At 39.8% G+C, this 19,514-nt stretch overlaps 2 protein-coding genes across 4 annotated transcripts; both read right to left on the reverse strand.

Moving 5' to 3' along the window:
- Window positions 1-210: 210 nt before the first annotated feature.
- On the reverse strand, window positions 211-6,112 carry LOC104436359. The gene is made up of 10 exons (XM_010049106.3): window positions 5,076-6,112; window positions 4,808-4,899; window positions 4,509-4,611; window positions 3,496-3,761; window positions 3,176-3,307; window positions 2,880-3,002; window positions 2,256-2,378; window positions 1,397-1,614; window positions 1,069-1,222; window positions 211-702 (listed from the first exon to the last, which is right to left on the reverse strand). Exons 1-10 carry the CDS (start codon window positions 5,281-5,283, stop codon window positions 484-486), a joined length of 1,638 nt encoding a protein of 545 aa, XP_010047408.2. The 5' UTR covers window positions 5,284-6,112; the 3' UTR covers window positions 211-483.
- Window positions 6,113-9,728: 3,616 nt separating this feature from the next.
- On the reverse strand, window positions 9,729-19,310 carry LOC104436360 (3beta-hydroxysteroid-dehydrogenase/decarboxylase). 3 transcript variants are annotated; one of them, XM_010049108.3, is made up of 13 exons: window positions 19,100-19,310; window positions 18,398-18,648; window positions 18,104-18,193; window positions 17,883-18,016; window positions 17,468-17,638; window positions 16,918-17,043; window positions 16,124-16,203; window positions 15,098-15,296; window positions 14,592-14,697; window positions 13,648-13,822; window positions 13,108-13,264; window positions 11,568-11,634; window positions 9,729-10,333 (listed from the first exon to the last, which is right to left on the reverse strand). In XM_010049108.3, the coding sequence occupies exons 2-13, from the start codon at window positions 18,627-18,629 to the stop codon at window positions 10,188-10,190; spliced, it is 1,683 nt and encodes a 560-aa protein (XP_010047410.1). In that variant the 5' UTR covers window positions 18,630-18,648; window positions 19,100-19,310; the 3' UTR covers window positions 9,729-10,187. The 3 variants fall into 3 exon arrangements, with proteins under 3 accessions (XP_010047410.1, XP_018725317.1, XP_010047411.1); XM_018869772.2 differs by having other exon boundaries at window positions 18,398-18,665; XM_010049109.3 differs by having other exon boundaries at window positions 18,398-18,702.
- Window positions 19,311-19,514: the final 204 nt, after the last annotated feature.

Genomic DNA, 19,514 nt, shown 5'->3' on the forward strand with positions numbered 1-19,514 from the left:
AAAGAAATGAAAGTAACAGATCACAAATGGCCGTTACCAGTCGATTCCATTCAATTGTCCATCCACTGTAACGTTCTGTCCCTCCTCTCTCTTCCTACCTTTCAGGATTCGAAAATACACCATCAAAGAATTTCCCATTGTGGAACCAATGATCTCCAAGTATAATACACCTTCCCAACAAGAGAAAAGGGAAATAATAGGAAAACAAAATCAACAACAAGATCAGTAATAGGCAATAGAAATAAGGTTATTCTTATCTGGGAAGAAAACCTATGAATATACAACTTCGTGTAATTACCCTGCACAGCAACTCCCTAGCAAATAAAAGTATTGTCTTATTCATTCCTCTTCAAAATAGAATTTGCGCTAAGCAAGCCAGGGCTGCTGGATCAGCTCAGCACAATATCTCCCACTTAAAACAATTCCGCTAAGTGCCAACTTTCCAATGTACAGGACACGGTTCAAGATCCGATGCGGTCATTCCTATGCTCTAACCAACAGTTCATATACATTACTGTTGTTGTCCCCGCTGACCCGCTTTAGCATTTCAAAGCTCCTGCGGCTACCCAAGAAGTCGATCCTTTTGAATGACACAAATCCACTATCAGCAGTTTCTTTACTACAGTACACTGATCTAAGCCGGTCAGCATGCCTTGAATCTGTGTGAATGGCAACCTCTATTTCCTGAGCTGACATGTTCTCCTGCAAAATGGCATCAGAAACTTCAGGCTTATGCCAGATGAACCAGCCATCTTATTGTTGCTTAGCAAGGTCAACATAACGCACATGGTTCCGTGAAAGATTCAGCGACTGTTAAATATAATCCACAAACAACGCTAACAGGAAAATGAACTCACATCCTTGATACACTATTTATCATGCAATGACTGATTATGCACTCTTCATGCACCTAACCTGATAACAGTGGCTTGATGGTAAGCTGACATGACCTTACCATACTTTTTATTGCAGTCTAGGGGGTAATTCACTCAACCACGGGATAATCAAGGACTCCCATGCCTTTATAGTCAAGCAACCAAACTTGGGAAAAAGAATGCAAAAGCATACCTGATAAAAAGCATAAATATGATCCAACACCTGAAAGCACGTAAAACCTTTGTCACTGAAGAATGTCCTTGAAGATGGCCCCATTTCACCAAAGCGGTCAACGGGGAACAGAATGGTGAGAAAGTGGTCTTTGAAAATCAGCTCTTTCTTCACACTGCAATGCACAAATATAGATGTTTGATCAAAAGGTCCAACTCACTGATTATTTTGAGCATTCAGAGCTCAACCAGATTGAATGAAAGACATAACACCAATCTGCCCCAACACGCGCGTGCGCACCCACACACCCACACGCGCGCGCGCACACCACACACACACAGAGATCAACCTTTCAGTAAGTGGCCTCGTTAAGTTTGCAAAAGAAGCTTCTGAATCCTTGCCATCGCCTTTTGCATCAAAGAATGTGCGTGGATAATTCTCATGGCCATCATCAGAACTAAACGAATCCGTATAAATGGAAGCAGTTGAAGTTGGCTCAGATATAGACCAGCAAATGGAATCCAGAAGACTGCTTGGGGTTATCGGCCGTATTGGGGTCTGGCACGTCTGTTAAAATTATAAAAAGAAGAAGACAAAATTGTAATGCATTTTGTGTCAAGACAAACAAGAAATAACAGTTCTGGCTAATTATGCAAACGAAAGAATTGACAGAACATCTATAAAGAGATTTCCAGAGCAATGCAAAATTCAAATTCCACTAATCTAGTTTCCTACAATCACCTATGCTATGTTCTCCAGTCCAAGAGAGCAAATCACTGCACCCTGAACTTTTCTGCTGAATTCTAACCCAATTAAGGATCCGTTTGTTTGAAAGACAACTGTTTCTGTGAAATTGTTTTCCAACCTTCCAGTGTTTGGATGGCGAAAAACTAATCGATTTATGGAAAATGTTTTCCATAGACTGAAAACAACAAGCTTAGATAGGGAGAAAACGACTTCCCCCTCTAGCAAGAAGGAAATCACTTTTCCTAAACCACCAAACAAATGAAAATCAACCATTCTCCTTGAAAATGATTTCCATGGAATTTTTTTTTTTTATCATAAAGTTTTCAGTGAAATAAATGCACCATAAATTAAGATAAAGAGTTAACTAGCCCTATTCCAACTCAACAAGGTTTCAAAACCCTGAAACTCAAAAGTGGCTATAGATATTAAAAGCTAGAATTGAACAAAATACGACCATCTACCTGCATTTTGCGACCACGACGATTTCTCACCCCACTTTTAGCAAAATTCACAATTTTTTGTCTTTCTTCAAGACTGGCTTTACAGCTCAGCCCTTCGGAGACAATGTCATTCTTCTTTGTTTCCTGGCAAAAACAACATCCCTACATCTTAGGATGCAAAAGAACAATAAAAAGCTTCCAAAAAGAGTATTGAAAATACAATTAGGTAGGTAAAGGGATGACACTCTTTAAGGACCTTGTAACAATCGTCTTTTAAAAGTCTCATGCTTTCCAAAAGGAAAGGAATATGCACTTAATGACAACACAATTTTTTCCATTAGAAAGTTTCGTTTTAAGACAGTATAACTTTTCATATCGCAACACCAGTCTAGTTTCTTGACGCTTCAAGTGGTCTTTTAATTCTCGACAGTGTTAGGTCAATTTTAGTATTTCACAAGACAGGCAGAAATTACAACTAAGGCACAAACAAAACCAAATATTAGTAGCCTTAAGTGGGAAAAGAGGATGCCCTCTGTCTGAAAGACTCAGAAAATAGCAAAACTCAGTAACCTTTTGCAAACTTGAGACTTCTCAATGTCAATCTTAAGCACAAACTTTAATTCTTAACAAGTCAAATGAGATTACCTGCTTCAACGGACCATTATGATAATTATCAAGCATCGTTCCCAGCTGCCTGGCCAAATCAGCAGATAGGTGAACGAGCCTCTGGAGATGTTGCTCTTTTGCTGTCTTCAAAAGCCACAGTGGCTGAGCCACATCATTTATGAAAAAAAGGATATTAGAGCATAAAACACAAGATTTGCTAGCAAAAGAGGTCAAATAAGTGGTATATCTTTAAAGTCTAAGCATTGAAGTTATTTCTTTTCCCAAAAACAAGCATAATTAATCCAAACATTCAAAAGCAATGAAAGAACACTCACAGTGACGAGACTGTTACAATGACCAAGATATCTTCTGATGGAAGTCCCTTCGCAGACAACATGACTCGCATTGCTACCAACATACCACTTATCTACAACTGAGGCGCCTTCTCTAGTAGCTGCATCAATCACCTGTTCAGAATGTAGACATGTTCATACCACATGAGCAGCAAGCAACATGTAAAATGAAGAGAAGATTTCTCTATTCCATGAAATTCCAAAGACAAAGGATGGACTTTCAATAATAATTCATAATTCTCAAATTTTTACAGAGAAACAAAGACAAAGGTATCGTATTCCCAAAAGATAGAAGAGCTAACCTTGTTCTGTAGTTCAGTCGAAATGTCTGAATCTAAGTAGACAGACTGACCGGATAAAGTCATCGAATCAACACTCCTTTGAGGTTCTCTTCCAGAAGACAAAAGGCGTGATTCTTCAATCCTTTCAAGTTTCTTGGCTTCGTGAATACTGGCAGGAAGACAAGAATTCCCAGCACCAGTAATCCCACGAGCCCGATGCAACTCTTCTATTTTACCGCCGGTATCTCCAATGCTCTTTACACTGTATAATGTTTCACTCAACCTCACTGCATGATGAAAAAGAACAGACGAAATATTAATTTAAGCAACATCGCCCCACCAATTGATTCAGACAAAATTTGCAGGTATATTCCAGAAACATTGATTAAAACATTAAGTCACTCAAAGACCTATCTCCTAAAATGAATCTGATCTTATCTGCAGTGAAATGGATTGAGTTTGAAACCAAAAACTAAACAAATAGGTGCACATCAGGAAATACAATTACTTAAAGTAATTGGACATCTTAAATTGGGTGGACTACATCAATAGATTAATCACAGGGCAGGTAGTTGGTTTACCAAGAGTATGTTCGCTAAACCTACTTGAATGCAAGCATGACAAACAAACTCTTTGTTCTCTTCTTGCAGGGGGTAGATGCCAATGGTCCTAACTTATTTGACATAACATCACCACATCAAACCACCCAGACACGTATTTTTGTGCATATGTCTGCATTTTATTTTATTGCATTTGGGAATCACAGCCAGAGAGAAGATGATCAATAGTAAAGAGCCAAGTGATGACTTGAACATAGCTCACCCAAGTATCTTTCTCCATGACAGGTTTCCAACATTACACAATGACCAATTTATAAACCTAACTCTCGTTAGATACATATGAACTAAATTCAGGATGAAAAGCAAAGTAGAGTCATCACAAGTAGTCTATCAAGTCAAATCCTCGTCGCAAATAGACATATCCTATCTGACATATGTGACTGGAATGTACAACACAGCTGTCAGCCTCCGTACCATTCCTCTTGACGCTGTCCACAAACCATCCCAGTGTAACGATGAAGAGACCATTTTTGGGTCCATGCTTCAATGCATGCTCAAACTTCCGTCCACCAAAACTGTAGCCACCATTAAGGTTCACACCAACAATGAAGAGATATAATGTCATGAAATCCACAAAAAGCAGAGGGTACTGGAAAGTTCACCACAGCCAGACATCACCGTCACGTATCCTCATAAATACTGATCTACTCACCTAATTGAAAAAAAAAAATTCTTCTAATTAATAGCTGAAACGAGGTTGAAAAAAAGGATATCTGGACAATCAAATGGGTACACTGAGGATGTAAATCGGGGCTATATTTGCCACCCAATCTCTCGGTTGCATCCATGACTTGTTTCCTTGCTTCTGCAGTACACAATAAGCACATTAGGAAGAGCCACAAATTAGAGGGAAAACACCTAAAACTCAAACAATCACATTATGTCAAAAGCCACGAAAAGAAGGCTACAAAGCAGAATGATCGGAGGCTAGCATCTCAAATGCAGATTGGGCATAGTAAAGGAGAATTCACGAGCTCTTACCTTTAGAGAGACCAGTGACACATATCACAAGCCCTGAAAATGGACCACTTGATCGTGCGCTTGGCTGAGACCCGACCGACGATGGAGCAGGAGACATGGTCGGCTCCAAAGATTGCAGACCTCTAAAAGAAGGCAATGAAGCCGAGAGCCCAACCACTAATTTCGAACACCCTTTGCTACTGACCACCTCCACCCTCCCGCTCCCCATAATCACTGCCGACGCTCACACTCTCCTCATCTCAAAAGAAACCCGCTTCCCTCCGAAACACCCGCATCCCTCAACTCCCACTCAACGAGCAAACGGTCAAGAAAGCACTTATTTTGATCGCGCGGGCACCGATACGGCCGCCTAATCTCAAATGGGTCGTCGAAAAAGACGTCCAGGAATCATTTTCCGGGCAGAACCGATCCCGGGTCAGCCGCACTCATTATTTTCATCGCGCCGACACCAAAATGGCCGCCTAATCTCAAAAGGGTCGTCGAGAAAGACGTCCAGGAATCGTTTCCTGGGCGAAACCGATCCCGGGTCACCCGCAGAAACAATCAAAAAGGTCGCTCGACGACGACGACCCGGAAACGAAAGCCGAGAGAGGAGTCTCACGAGCCGGTCAACTCCAACGCATGAGGAAGCAAGCTCCGAGAGAAAGAAACGAAAAGGGGGGAGCGTGAATATGCATTACTCAAAAATCCCAGCGAGAAAAAGGAGGAAGAAGAATCAGACAAACCCAGGATTTCCAACAATCTCTCTCTCTCTCTCTCTTCTGTGGTGTATGCGCAAAAGCGTATGTGGCACAAAAAGCGGAGATTTTTTTGAATCTGGCGCTCGGTCGTGGTCGCTCCCCGTCGTCAGTACTCGCGCATACCAGTGCGCTCTGGCCCTGCTTCGCCTTTAATGCTTCATGCTTTATAAAGCTTGCGAAAGGAGGAACGGGAATCGCATCGCTCCGCACCGAATTTCAACCGCCAGAGGAGTCGGGCCACGGGACGGGATGGCTCCTTTGCTTTGCTCTGCTTTACACGTCGCCTTTTTCTCTGGACTCCTCAACTCGGCGTTCGAAAGCTCCTTGATTTAACGGGCATGTTTTCCCGCGGAATTACGATATTGCCACTGCATGTCCCCGTCTCTCTCTCTCTCTCTCTCTCTAGGTCCTTAGTTCTCACTTCCAGGACCGAGGATTATGAAGCTTTGGCAATCCGGTCTGTTCATTTTTCTTGTTTGTTCCCAAACTATTGTTTTGGTCGCATGTTCCTCATTCCATTGAGCGCAAGTGTTTCAAGCAAACCAAGTTTCATAACCCGAAAAAGCCAAATCGAATCGCATTTAATTAAATGAATTGTAACGTCGGAATTCAATCGTAAGCTAGGCAAATATGTACTATTATGAAAGAATTATAGAATATCTATGCTGATAGATAAAAAAGGTCGTCATGTTTGTTTTTTCTCCGTTTCGTTGATACCCTTTTGGCAGAGCAATAAGTAATTTGGTTCGGCTTCATCCTAAAGAAAGTATGGTCAATGTATTCGGATTCTCGCCCTCGAATTAAGCAGAGCCAAGCTGGTCTTCAATCTTCTATCCCTATGGCAAGATTTGGCATTGGGATCAGAAATTTGACTCAAGGTAGCTTCGAGGACCTGCAATGTAATGAAATTTGCAGGGAAAGCTCTGCAGAATGAAGGATTATGGAGGTGAGAACCGAGGAATAATGGGAAAGTCCCCCCCGCCCTGCAAGCAAGCTCAAAGTGGGCGAGGAGGGAAACATGGGCCATGCGGGGCGGTCCACCAAGGACACTAAAAGGGGCAAAAAGGTAAATGCGGCCAGCTCATTGCCTTTGCACAGTCAATTAGGACATGGTGGAGGGAGATTTTTGATTTCATGGGGAACACCAACTTCCACCATCATCATCATTTCCTCTTTGAAGGAACCTATCGGGGAAGCTACTTGACGTGATCTTTTTCACTTTTTTATTCTCCAATTGGCTTAATGTTGAAAAAAAAGAATGAATGTATAAGACGTGTGACACGCTGTTCGATTTTTTATTCGAGTGATTCCATATTAAAATCAACACTTGAATGAGTTTTGATCGGAACCTATCTGATCATGAGTCATGATAATATTCGCGAAAAGAAAGGAAATGTGATACTAGTTACCTCTGACATAAATGAAAAGGATAATGGCACAAATGAATATTGACCTTTGGCTCAATATCATCTCTAATTTTTATTTTTAAATATTCAATTTAATCCCTAAATTATAAGAAAACATTTAATGTTATTTTTTAGTTGATTTAAATTCAAAGACAACATTAAACATTTTCATATAATTCATGGATTGAATTAGATATGCATAAAAAAATCAGGAAATCACATTGAACGAAATAAAAATTTGGGGATGACGAAGATTGTATATTAGATTAAAGTTAAGGGATCACATAAAATAAATCAAAAGTTTCAAGGATGGCACTACATGTCAAGCGGGAAAAGTACTAAAAATTCTTAAATCTATAGTTTTTGTATCAATTGGATCCTAAACTTTTAATTTGACCAATTTACTCGTAAATTCTTTCACATTGGTACCAATTCATTCTTTCTGTCCATTTTTGGCCGACCAATGCTGATGTAGACGTCGGCTAGATGGCGAACGTTGATATGGCATTTTAATTAATTTATTTTTTTTGCAACTTTTATTAATTTTTTCCTTTTTATTCTTTTTGCGGCTTGCCAGCCATTGCAACGGGCATTGCAAGAAAGAAGGCCAAGAGGAGAAGGAAAAGGAAAAGGGCAAAAAAGAAAAATTAATTCAAAAATTCAAAAAAATTTAAAAATTATCATATATAGTATTTGTCGTCGGGCGACGTCCATGTCAACACCAACCAAACCAAAAAACCTGGTTGGAATGATTGAATTGGTATTAATGTAAAAATATTTAAGATTAAATTAGTTCAATTAATAGATTTAGAACTGAATTTGTATCAATGCCATAAGTTTAAGATTCTTTCGATACTTTGCCCCACGTCAAGCCGAAGTTCAGGGAGACTATTTGTTTCCCCTAAATAAAAAGGCATCTAAATTTTTCGCACACGACAAAGAAAGAAAAGAAAAAGAAAAGGCCCCCTCTTTTCACAAGTCGGTCAATAAATGCGAATCACGGGTTGAATTTTGAATGTGGCAAACTCCAATTGTGGCAAACTCCAATTTATATACAACGCCCGCATCTTCCTCACACCTACCTATCTATATACAAGCATAAAACCAAACTCAATACCCAAAAAAAAATAAAGAGAAAATCAATGCGGCAGAAAGAAAGATTGGTCAACAAACAGCTAGGAAACTCAATAAATATGATTCAGATGGATATTGATATATGCTTGTTCAGAAAACGACCGAGGCAGATGATTGAAAGGGAAGTGCCATCCTCCTCAAATCTGTTCTTTGTCATCTTAATCGCACGTCCCATTCGGGGACTCGACTTAAGCCGAAATCGCTCGAATGCATCGAACGATGAGACTGAAACCGCTGAAGCGTGTCGGGCTAATCATGTTCCGATCTTTACGGCGAGCACTAATTATTTTGTTGGCCCACGGGGTCATCTCAGCTTCGCCTCTTTCTCTAACGACGTGATTAGAAAGCATCGGGACCCATCTTTTCTTATTAATTTCCTGCTTTTTATTTTATTTTTCTTTTTTGATCTTTGGGTTGGTATATCAATCACTTTTCTCACGGGGGTAGATGTCCCTTTCCATGCAAACGTCCTGGCAACTACTCAGACGTTGACCTGAATTGTTTGAGCAGCAGCCCTACTACACCCCTCCCGTAAAGAATCATTATCGTTGACTTTCATGTCGACATGTTGGCATGCAATTTAACACTAACTCTCTCTACTTGCACCATTGCTTGGGCACTCCGTCATGCGCTGGAGGCGGCATGTGCGGTTGACGGGAGAATGCTGAGGTTTGCACGCTTGGTTGGTCCAGCAAACTAGTGATATTGTCAAGCTAAAGCAACCGCTGGTTTTGGGGATCTGCTAAAGGTGTTGCGAATAGTTTATGAAGCTTATGAAAAGCGCACTTTGGGGTCATGTGTGGGGACGAAGAATGCCTTTGCTTCTTTAGGAATTAGAGGACGGTAAAAAGTCGTTTAAAGGAGGAGAAACGGATGCACGCGCAGGCGCCGAAAGGGGGAGCTAGAGTCTGATGGAGCTGTCAACGTCCAACAATGAAACTGAGCAGGTACGTGAAGAGGGGGCAGCCCATTTCGATTTGGCCGAGTGACGTGTCTAAGACAGTGAAAGGTGAGTATAAACCAATCTTCGATCGGGAAGTTGTAATATATGCTGTGATCTGTCGTTTGATGGGTAGTTGGAGGTGACTAGGAAGAGAGAGCTGCCGAAAGGTGAGAACAAAGAGATGGGGTTTTGCTAGTTTGTCATTTCGGGTTGTCGTCTCTCGCATCCACGAGTAGCGTATATTTGAGAGTCAATGGTCCCTTGGAGGCCACGGGATCGTCAATCTCAAGAAATTACTAGACCACGCAACACCCTGACTACACCTCAAGTTTATCTGAAAATGAGTATACTCTTGAGGCAGGTCATAGTTTCTTGATAAGCTGCGGACAAGATCATGTAAACATCACGATAAGCAGTTGAATGTGAGCTATGATTGGAAAGTTCACTCTGAGATTCTTATATTACTGTCAAAAGCTCATCAGTCTAAACATGAGGAAGTTTTGCTAATTTGCAAGCATGAAATGCGTATAGCAGGCAGACAACAAGTCCTCTGGAAGCAGTGGAAACTTACAAACAAAATAAGAAAGCTTGATCTGAAACCAGAGCCAGGGAACATTTGTTGTGCAATCAATAAACAAGCACATATCCCCAGGAAAAAAAAACCAAAAAATGTGTTGTATCGCTAACATAAACTGCAAGAGACCAGGGGAAAAAAAACCAATAAATTTTCCCGTCTCTTCCGTTCAGGGTTCGCAAAGAACAGCCAAATATTCTATCGCACCCGGGCCTTTACTGGGAGACGGAGTGTTAACCATTCTGTTACAGAAGGACGGAGGCGCACCGGAAGAAGAGCAATACCAAATGCCAACACTTGCATTTGTAACTTCTATCAGTCTTTCTTCTTAGTATTTAGGAATTTTGCAGCAATGCGAGATTTACATTTGCATCCACAGGAGAGAGCTTCCAGGACTATTGCATCGATTTCTTGTTCCTTCTTCTCATACACCAAGAAAGCTATGAAGGTGACAGGAATCCCTGCAGTGAGATTTTAGACAGGCATTTCTTTCAATTTGAAGTGTCCCAGAGCCAATGCAGCAAGATATGAGGAGTTAGCACAAAGTTGCTTTCATGCAAAACACTGAAATGAGAAACATCGAGACAGAAAATTATTAAAATGTCATGACATATAGTCGGAGAGTTGTCCCTCATAGAATATCCACACCATATAGCATTTACATTTTAATTTACTGGAGAGAATCACTCGATATTTTCTTCCAGTATAAAGAGAAAAAACAAGGGACTTTCTTGAGTCCATCAAAGTAGATATAAACTGCCTAGTAATTTGACTCACCAAAGCGCTTGAGCTGGAAAAAAAAAAAGAAAACAAAAACAATAAACTGAGCCAAAAAAAATCATGGTAGAGAAACATAAACAAATAGCCCCATAATATTTGGACTTATGACACTTCCAGGCAGTTGATGTCAGGCTACTTCTCTTTTTCCATGTTGACTTAATAACAATGACAATCAACTTACGACATTGTTGTGGCAACACTGGGACATTTCAAAGATGCCCCAATTCATTTTACCCATCAGTATTTGCATCAATTTGACTAGCGAGTGTAAATAAACAGCAGATTGTACTCTCCAGAATTCCAAGCATGCCATCGGCAGCTGGAAACAGGAAGAGCACTACATCCAAAATGGTTGGCATTAACAGCTATATCTTGTACATCAGGTACAAAGAAAAGTCTTGTCTTTTTAAGGCCCATCCATCGCCGCCCAACAATCACAAAAGACAACACAAACAATTAATACTCACAACAAGCAAGCATTAACAATTTTGAAGGTCTTCTCTCAAACTTGTCTACATTTTCTTCACAATTCTCCCACTGTCTTCAACATAGCATTATAGTCATTTCATATTCAATAAATAATGTTATGTCTATATAGCATGGCGAATAACAAAAATGTTACGTTACCAAATCAATTTAACCAAATTTCCCTCAACTTAATTAAGCATCAGTGCAGTATCAACTTGAGAAACAATATCCCTCAAATGTTTCTCATCTCTGACAATCAAACTTTTTCACATTAGGTTCGTTCATTTATTACGCATGAGCAAATAAGTGGCAGAAGATACCTCTTTGTCCATGTACTTTGTGTGAAGTATGAGTATAGCATGTTCATGCATGGATATATGTACATACGTGTGTGGGGGAGAGAGAGGGGGAGAGGGAGAGGGAGAGGGAGAGAGAGAGAGATCTAACCTATCGCGAATAAACTCTGCACAGGGATGGCTCCGATGATGCTAACAATTAGAAGCACACTGATGACCTGTTTCATTTTAAAGGCAGAGTTCATTAGCGGAAACTGGCTATTGGAACCAGTTTTTCACTCTTAGGTACCATGATGACTATAAAACGAAGAATAGCACTATCAACATTTAAAGCCCCAAATTGGAACCAGTTTTTCACTCTTAGGTACCATGATGACTATAAAACGAAGAATAGCACTATCAACATTTAAAGCCCCATGCAAAATCTAGATACGGCTTCCAGAAATAATTTATTATGATGATGGGTGGGGGATGTCCATTAGCTCGCTATGGACTAGATAATCCTTATCTTCCTTCTTTTTGCAGAGTGCGACATCATGACCATTTGGTGATCAAATTAAACAGCCATAAAAACCCAGTGACTGAGAAAAGAGGAACATTCTTTTCTAATTACGCGAGAACTTCATCCATGGTAATATACTAATATAGTGAAAATGTGTCTTTCATTGGGGGACGGTAATTGAATTTAAGACTCCGGCTCTGTTTGTTTCATGGAAAATAACTTTCAGGAAAACATTTTCAGGATTTTCTGATGTTTATTTCAAGAAAAAATGAATTGGTTGGAGAAAACATTTTCCATGTATGGAAAAAAGTGTTCTAAGATGGGGGAAAATGATTTCCACTTTTGAGAAGTGGAAAACATTTTCTACACCTTCTTTCACTTCATTTTCTTTCATAAGATACAATTTCCTTCTTTTTTTTTTAAGTTCTTATTTTTAATCATATTTTTATTTCTTTTTCTTTTTATCCTTTTCTTTTTCATTGGCCAGTTGCTAGCCACAGCGGCGATCGGCGATCGGCCATAGGTGAGCTGGAGCTTTGCCATAGTTTGGCGAGGCTCTAGCTTGGCAAATTTAGGCAAGGTCAAGTCCCACCCAATGCCAATGAGCTCAAGCCCTACCCGGTGGCTGGATCTAGCGAGGCCCAAGCTCACCTATGGCCGGTTGCTAGCCGCCGCCGTGGCCAGTCATTGGCTAATGAAGAAGAAAAGGAAAAAGAAAGAAAAAGAAAAAAAAATTTAAAAAATATATAATAATTGTAATAATAATAATAATAATAAAAAATGATTTACATTGGCGCATGAAGGAAAAGATTTTCCTTACCGAATAGCGAAATATATTTTCTAGCTCATTTTCAGGTTTCAATCGAACACTTGGAAAATATGATTTTCCTGGAAAATGACTTCCTGAAAAACATTTTCCAAAAATGATACATTTTCCGCAAAATGAACAGGTCTTCATTCCGGAAAGTAACAAATCATTACCAATTCCAGCCAGTTTTGCTTGTTGCAAGAGCGATATCCTTTGAATGAAATTTACACTTAACTATTTTTTTTTAGAACTTAAATGTGCAATAGCACAATTGTTACATGTCCATTCAATTAATTATCATCTTTAAATGCAAGAGAATAAAAACCATGAGAAGGAACTGGAAACAAGCAATTAAATAAAATCAATCAAGAGTTGAAGTACCTTAAGAAAAAGTATCCAATCGTTACCCATGGAGATGGTAGCCAAAATTTTTACAGCATCATTCCACAATGAGGCCACTGACAAAGCAAAACTCTGAGATTTCTCTTCTGATATATAAAATTTTGAAGGGGAGATCTTCTCAATCTTTAATCCCAATCTGCACAAACATAAAATTCCACAAACAGTCAGATTTGACTTCCCTCGAGTATGAAGGTAGGGATCTCTGCGCTGTGATATTAAACTAGGCCCAGAATTAATCACATTCTGACATAGACTGAGTTTTTTCCTGTTTTCCTGTGTAGATGAACTATTGACCTCAAATCACTCCAATAACTCTTAGCTCACAGCATTTCAGTTACTGCTAAATGACTTCAGTAAATCAAGTCATTTTGAAGTAACACAATCCACTGTATATTGTGATCTGGTTACATTGATAATACAGATTTCCGAATGAAAAATGGGCAGAACCAGAAAGCATGTACATAAGGTAGAATAATGTGTTCATAGGGCAGAAATGAAAAGCAAAGCAGAAACACTTACATCTTTGCTGGTAAGATACCATGAACAAACAAGAATATGCATGCCACAAGAAGAAGCTTCGAAAGAGCAGTGATGATAGTTGACCCTGAAGCAATAAAGTTGTAGTAGATTGCAGCCAAAACTACTAGCGTAGTTAATGTCATTTTCTTGTCCTTCCAGAGCAATGTGTCAGCAACTGCAAACAATGAAGACTAAAAGATATCAACTTGTCGAAATAAGATATTACAACTATCTTACATGAGAATGTCCCAGGGCCAATAAACCTTGAAGCAAACAATTACATAATCTAACAGTTTTGACAACCACTATACCAATTCATGACACCAGAGGCAAAAATCACAGAACGCAAATAATAGATAAAAGACTGACAAGTACCATGGTAGTTCCTAACAAGACTTTGTTTCAGCTAAACCAAAAGGTTTCCTGCTCTTAAATCTTTTATCTAATACATGCAGATTATACCCTCGAATTGGGATGCAGTTTCATGGACTTCCATTATTTAAAAACTAAGGAAAAAAGGCTTGGATAAATATTGAGCAGATTTTTCCATACAGATTAACTAAAATGCTACTTCGGATACTCTGCATCTTTACTCAGATAGCATCCCCTGTCATTAATAAGTTTTTCCTCCTACTATTAGCTGCATATTGCAAAGTCTTCAGCATTTTTTTTTTTTTTTTTTTGGGTCGAAAGTCTTTGGTATGCTTTAAACAAAACCAAATTAACGCTGCCATTAACATTCTCATTGGCATGTTTTACTGTTAATGGTAAAGAGAGAGAATCTTAAGCAATAAAAATCAGTAAAAGATATAATATGTGCAATTGACCACAGTATTCTCCATAGGCACCACATACACCAACGTTCAATAATATATACCAGCCAACAACATCCAACATCACCTAATCTAAGGAAAGGTGAAACCTGGACAGATACAGCTACATACCCCTTCCATTTCCAAGATATATGGACGCTTTAGATGGCCCTTCTCTTCTAGCCTGCTGGGCAGCCCTGAGGTGTGCGTATGACTCTATTGTTCGCTTTATACCCTCCTGCAAGAGATCTCTGAGTCCAGTCACATCACACAAATAAACAACCTGGTGTATGTACCAGAGAAAAGCACTCCAAAGCTTCATCATGCATAGAAGTTCACTTCATCCTCTACAATGCATAAAAATTAATGCAGTTGAGGTACTAGGAAATTATTAGTCTATTCTCATGTAAATTATCCTGTAGTATTGACACAATATGTTTAATAAAACTATAATAGGAAACGAAGCACATAGATGGACAAGATCTAACTTATTAAATACAACGGCACTTCACATCTTCATCATGCAGCAAATAGAGGACAGTTTAAGAAGTGATAAAACTACCATATGCCACTAAAACAGGGCCTTAGTTGAAGTAAATGCGAGCAACTGTTAACCTATCTGATAGAAGAATGAAAACCTGAAGAGGTACAATAGGCGTGTAGCCAAGTCGATCCTTTGCTTTTGAACAGTTAAATGATCTGCTGCAGGAGAGGAGTCTAATACGTGAAGGAGTGAACTGTGGAATCGGCATCCCATACTTGCCCAAAAGTTTATAAGTTAACTCCACCATATGTGCAATTGGCATTATAGCAGCAGCAGGAATCTTTATCCGTGGCCTGCAAATCATTACAAGCTCTGAAAAATTAGTATATTGTAAAACATAAGTTAGATTTGAAGTCAAAATTAAAAACCAATGGACAACAGAGAGACAAGAACTCTAGTTGTTCGTTGTTTTTTTCAACTTAGATGGGTAGGAGACCTGTGATATTAAGTGCTTAACCTAAATTGCTGCAAAGACAACTTGCACTAAAATGTAAGACACAAAAGAAGCAGTAGAACAATTCTGAAGAATGGGATCAATAAAATGCTCCTAGGTTTCCTTGAAAGCATTTCCAGTCAACATATCCTTTAGAAGTTAGAAGATGAGAACTAACCTAGAGAATCATGTAAGCAGCAAGTTCCTGATTCATTTAAGGTTGTAAACATGATATCAATTAACATTCTTGATAATAGTTATCCATTAATTGCAACCGATCAGTCCGAGAGAAGCAAAAATAAAAAAAATAAAAAAAATCTGCACAAGTATTTCACAAAAAATAATTGACTCACAGTTTAAAATGGTAGCCTTGACCCTATTTTTAAATTATGACTAGCTTGTAAATTCAGGATATGCACAGGATTCTAGATTTGATGTTTCATGTGTCACATCAGCAGTGTCATTATTACAGGTGATGTCAAGAAACTTGAAACAATCTACATCACGACTCTCAATCTGGGCTTCTGTTAGTAGCAAGACTTGTTTTCTCCAAAATCACGGTATCAAGGATGGTCGCAACCTCTTTTACCAAGAAGCAACAAGAAGTTTCTGTAAACGTGGGCGAAAAAAAAAATATATATATATATATATATCTTAGGAAAGAATGAGAGAAATAAAAAAAAGTACCTTTCATAGCCAAGACCTTCAAGAATTAATGAGACAAATTCCCAAAACTTGATTGGCTCCATATTAGTTATAAAATATGCCTGCAAAAACCAATTCTTTTATCTAGAGAATGCCCACATCAAAATCATCTCCTAGCTAGTGACAGCCTGTATATTATCCAGAATGACTGCTATGTCACCTGATGACTTCGACAAGAAGGTAATGCAGGTTTATCCTTGGGAAACAAATTTCTCAATTTCCTCTATTACAATAATCAAATCAGCAATACAACTGTATCTCAACATTGCCATAGCCAAGAATAGCAGCCATGGCTTTAAGAGAAGCGCAAGCATTTGCTTTGTTAAAAGGACACTCAGTTTGCATGCATCCGGCCTGTAGATAAGGCAACTGACAGCCTCATGCTTAATTTTTTTATTTTTTTTGGGACCAAACTAATCTTTATCTTTAGATTTCAGCCTTCCTCTACAATCCTTTGTTTAAGGTATTACAGCACCTGTTACCAACTAATAATCAAGAACAGTCTACTAATGCAATCAGCAGGATCTGGAAATAAAAAACCTTGGTGCACTTGAGACGCAACTACTCCATTGCAGGTCCACAATACAGACATGAAAGAGTAGCACCATAATACATGGTTCAAATCCTGGTATTTTCTTATCTTTTCTTGTCTTTAACACGAGAGACTAAGTTGAGACGATTTTTGATGAGTAGCAGATTTGGTTGATTACAGCTCAGCCAATTAACAAAAAACATTTTGGCCATGAATATCAAAATATAGAGAAGATTAAATGCACCTGCCCTGAAGCCTTTTCTGATACATCACCTCCTGATGCTAGAGCTCTTTCAGCACATATATGGGCATGAGCTACATTTTCAACATAAGTGAAGTCGTATAGATTGTTGCCATCACCTATGATGAACTGGTCATTTACAAAACAAGCAAATTACATTAGTTCATAATCAGCTGGTCAAAATATATTTCTAAAGAAATTACATCAGTTTCTACACATATCCTTTCTGTATTCAGCAGACAGAAAGATTAAGCATAGAGACTAGAGATGAAACCAAAGAGAAGGCAACAATAAGAGAACTAGCGATTCGAAGTTTGTGGCAAACAGGGGGAGAAATTGCAAATAAACCTGGAGAACTGCCAGGAAAACTTTTTAAATATAATGGTACCGACGGTGCTAATGATGGACTGGAGGTATAATAAGATAAAATAGAGGATGACAAAGTAGTTTTATCGCCACAACATCACATTTGAAACGCTAAAGAGGGTTCAGCATGATTTAAATTAAATTATTCAGCGATGGTTGGAATGCAACATAAAGATAAACAAATTACCTTTAATTTTCCCGCTCTAGCAGCATCCACTAAAGATGGAACCAACAACCTATCACCAGGACCGAAAATGCTGCTAGGACGTATGCAGCATGTCAGGAGCCCATCCCTACCATTCGACTTAATCACCAAGGCTTCTCCTTCAGTTTTGGTTGCTGAATATGTATCATTGTGCTAAAAGTTCAAAAAGTATATATTCAAAGTCAAAAGACAATATAAAAGGCAAACGCTAGCTAAAGGTTCCACATATAGACACATGAATAAGTCGGTATGCACATACATATTACATGCTACGTTTCTTCCAGATACTCATGTTAGCAGTCAAACTACTTTCCTTCATGCAATAAAAAGTACAGGCAAGCATTTACTATGTGATAAGGTATTTTTCAATACTTTGTACTTCTAACCAGTTTAATACCTTTGGTGGATAAGGCAGTGATTCATCCCCGTTGAGTATTCCATGGACTCCATCAAACACAACACTGGGGGAGCTAGTATAAACAAGTCTCTTTACTTTCAGCTCGACACATGCGTCGATCACATTCTTCGTTCCTGCAAGTTCAAAAAGCAAAGATAAAAACCTCATTACAAAATTAAAATATAGGAGACAAACAAACTGTATAAAATGGGCCAAACTACCTTGCACGTTGACTGAATAATGGAGCTGATGGTTATTGATAGATGAATTAGGAGCAGCCATGTGGAAGACTACCTCAGCTCCTTCAAATTCTGTGGAACAAAATGTGACAGCTTATATAGTCAAAAAGGAACGAACTTATTTTCTTGATGAAACCTCTCAAGCTTAAAACCTGTCAAACACTACAGATTATCCCACATTATGAGCAAGCCCACCAGCAATTTCACAAAACAATGAGTGAGTAAATAGAAGCAACAGTATTAAACATATCGATATGAAGACAGAAAAGTTGCCACCTTTAAGCACTTGGGCCTTGTCTCGGAGATCGAAAGACACATATTGAGCACGGCCAGACCTCAAAGCCTCCCCAAGGGTCCCATTCTCTTCGGACGGCTCGAGCTCAATCTTCGGCCCCAAATCAGCAATGCGGACCGAAAACATCTCGTATTTGATGATCATCTCCACCAGATGCCGCGCTGCAAAGCCTCTCCCGCCAGTCACCACGCACCATCTCTCCTCCACAGCCATTCTCCTGCAATGCCCTTCACTGCACACGCACGCTAACCACTCAGATTTCACCGTCGGGGGCTTCTCTAGGAAACTGCACACCAAATGCTCACTAAAACTACTAGCAGAACAGGAAGCTGAAAAAAACACGACTGCCCATTTCTCTACGGAGAGAGTCAGCACCGGTGGAGCTCGAGACAACGCGGGAAACGATCGGACGAGAAGTAAAATTCGGAACTTGACGAATCTAATGCATCGTTTCCTTAGAGGGTCGGTCGCATTGCCGAATTCGATCGCGCTAAAACTACTAGCAGAACAGCAAGCCAAAAAAGCACGACTGCCCATTTCTCTACGGAGAGAGTCAGCATCGGCGGAGCTCGAGTCAACGCGGGAAACGATCGAACGAGAAGTAAAAATCGGAACTTGACAAATCTAATGCGCCGTTTCCTTAGAGGGTCGGTCGCATTGCGGCCGAATTCGATAGCGCTCACCTTTTGCGGGGGCGGAAGCGCCGGTGGGGATGGGATTGGATCCAGAAGCTGAGGGATGGAGTGAGCGAGCGAGCGACCGTTCGAGGGTCGATCGATGTACAACGGACGTCAGATGCAACCGCGGAGACGCAGAGAGAGAGAGAGAGAGAACGTGTCCGCCTCGTTGTCTTTTATCGGCTGTGGAATCGCGCTGTCCGGTCGGACATGGCAGAGACTCACTCTCTCTCTCTGTATTCGTCTTCTCCGTCACGTGCACGCCTGTCGCTGGCCATTGGTCGGAGCTGCAGATTCTCTCGGATTCGGGTCGGGAATCGTCGGACCGGCTCCTCGAAGGACCCGACCCGCCCACCGTTTAGGCAGGCTTTGGAAAATGATGTTGGGTTTGGGCTTAGAGCCCTTCAAGATCAAAACGAGC

This window comes from Eucalyptus grandis, chromosome 3 (genome assembly GCF_016545825.1).
Source record: "Eucalyptus grandis isolate ANBG69807.140 chromosome 3, ASM1654582v1, whole genome shotgun sequence".
Classification (NCBI taxonomy): Eukaryota; Viridiplantae; Streptophyta; class Magnoliopsida; order Myrtales; family Myrtaceae; genus Eucalyptus; species Eucalyptus grandis.

Coding starts and splice junctions, on each gene's coding strand:
- LOC104436359 (XM_010049106.3), bottom strand. CDS start 5,283: ATGGGGAGCGGGAGGGTGGAGGTGGTCAGTAGCAAAGGGTGTTCGAAA. Junction 3,762..4,508: donor GGACAGCGTCAAGAGGAATG/GTACGGAGGCTG, acceptor TTCATCATGCAG/TGAGGTTGAGTGAAACATTA. Junction 1,223..1,396: donor ACGAGGCCACTTACTGAAAG/GTTGATCTCTGT, acceptor TGTGCATTGCAG/TGTGAAGAAAGAGCTGATTT.
- LOC104436360 (XM_010049108.3), bottom strand. CDS start 18,629: ATGGCTGTGGAGGAGAGATGGTGCGTGGTGACTGGCGGGAGAGGCTTT. Junction 17,044..17,467: donor CTAGAGCGGGAAAATTAAAG/GTAATTTGTTTA, acceptor GTAAATGACCAG/TTCATCATAGGTGATGGCAA. Junction 16,204..16,917: donor CAGAAAAGGCTTCAGGGCAG/GTGCATTTAATC, acceptor TGGTTTTTGCAG/GCATATTTTATAACTAATAT.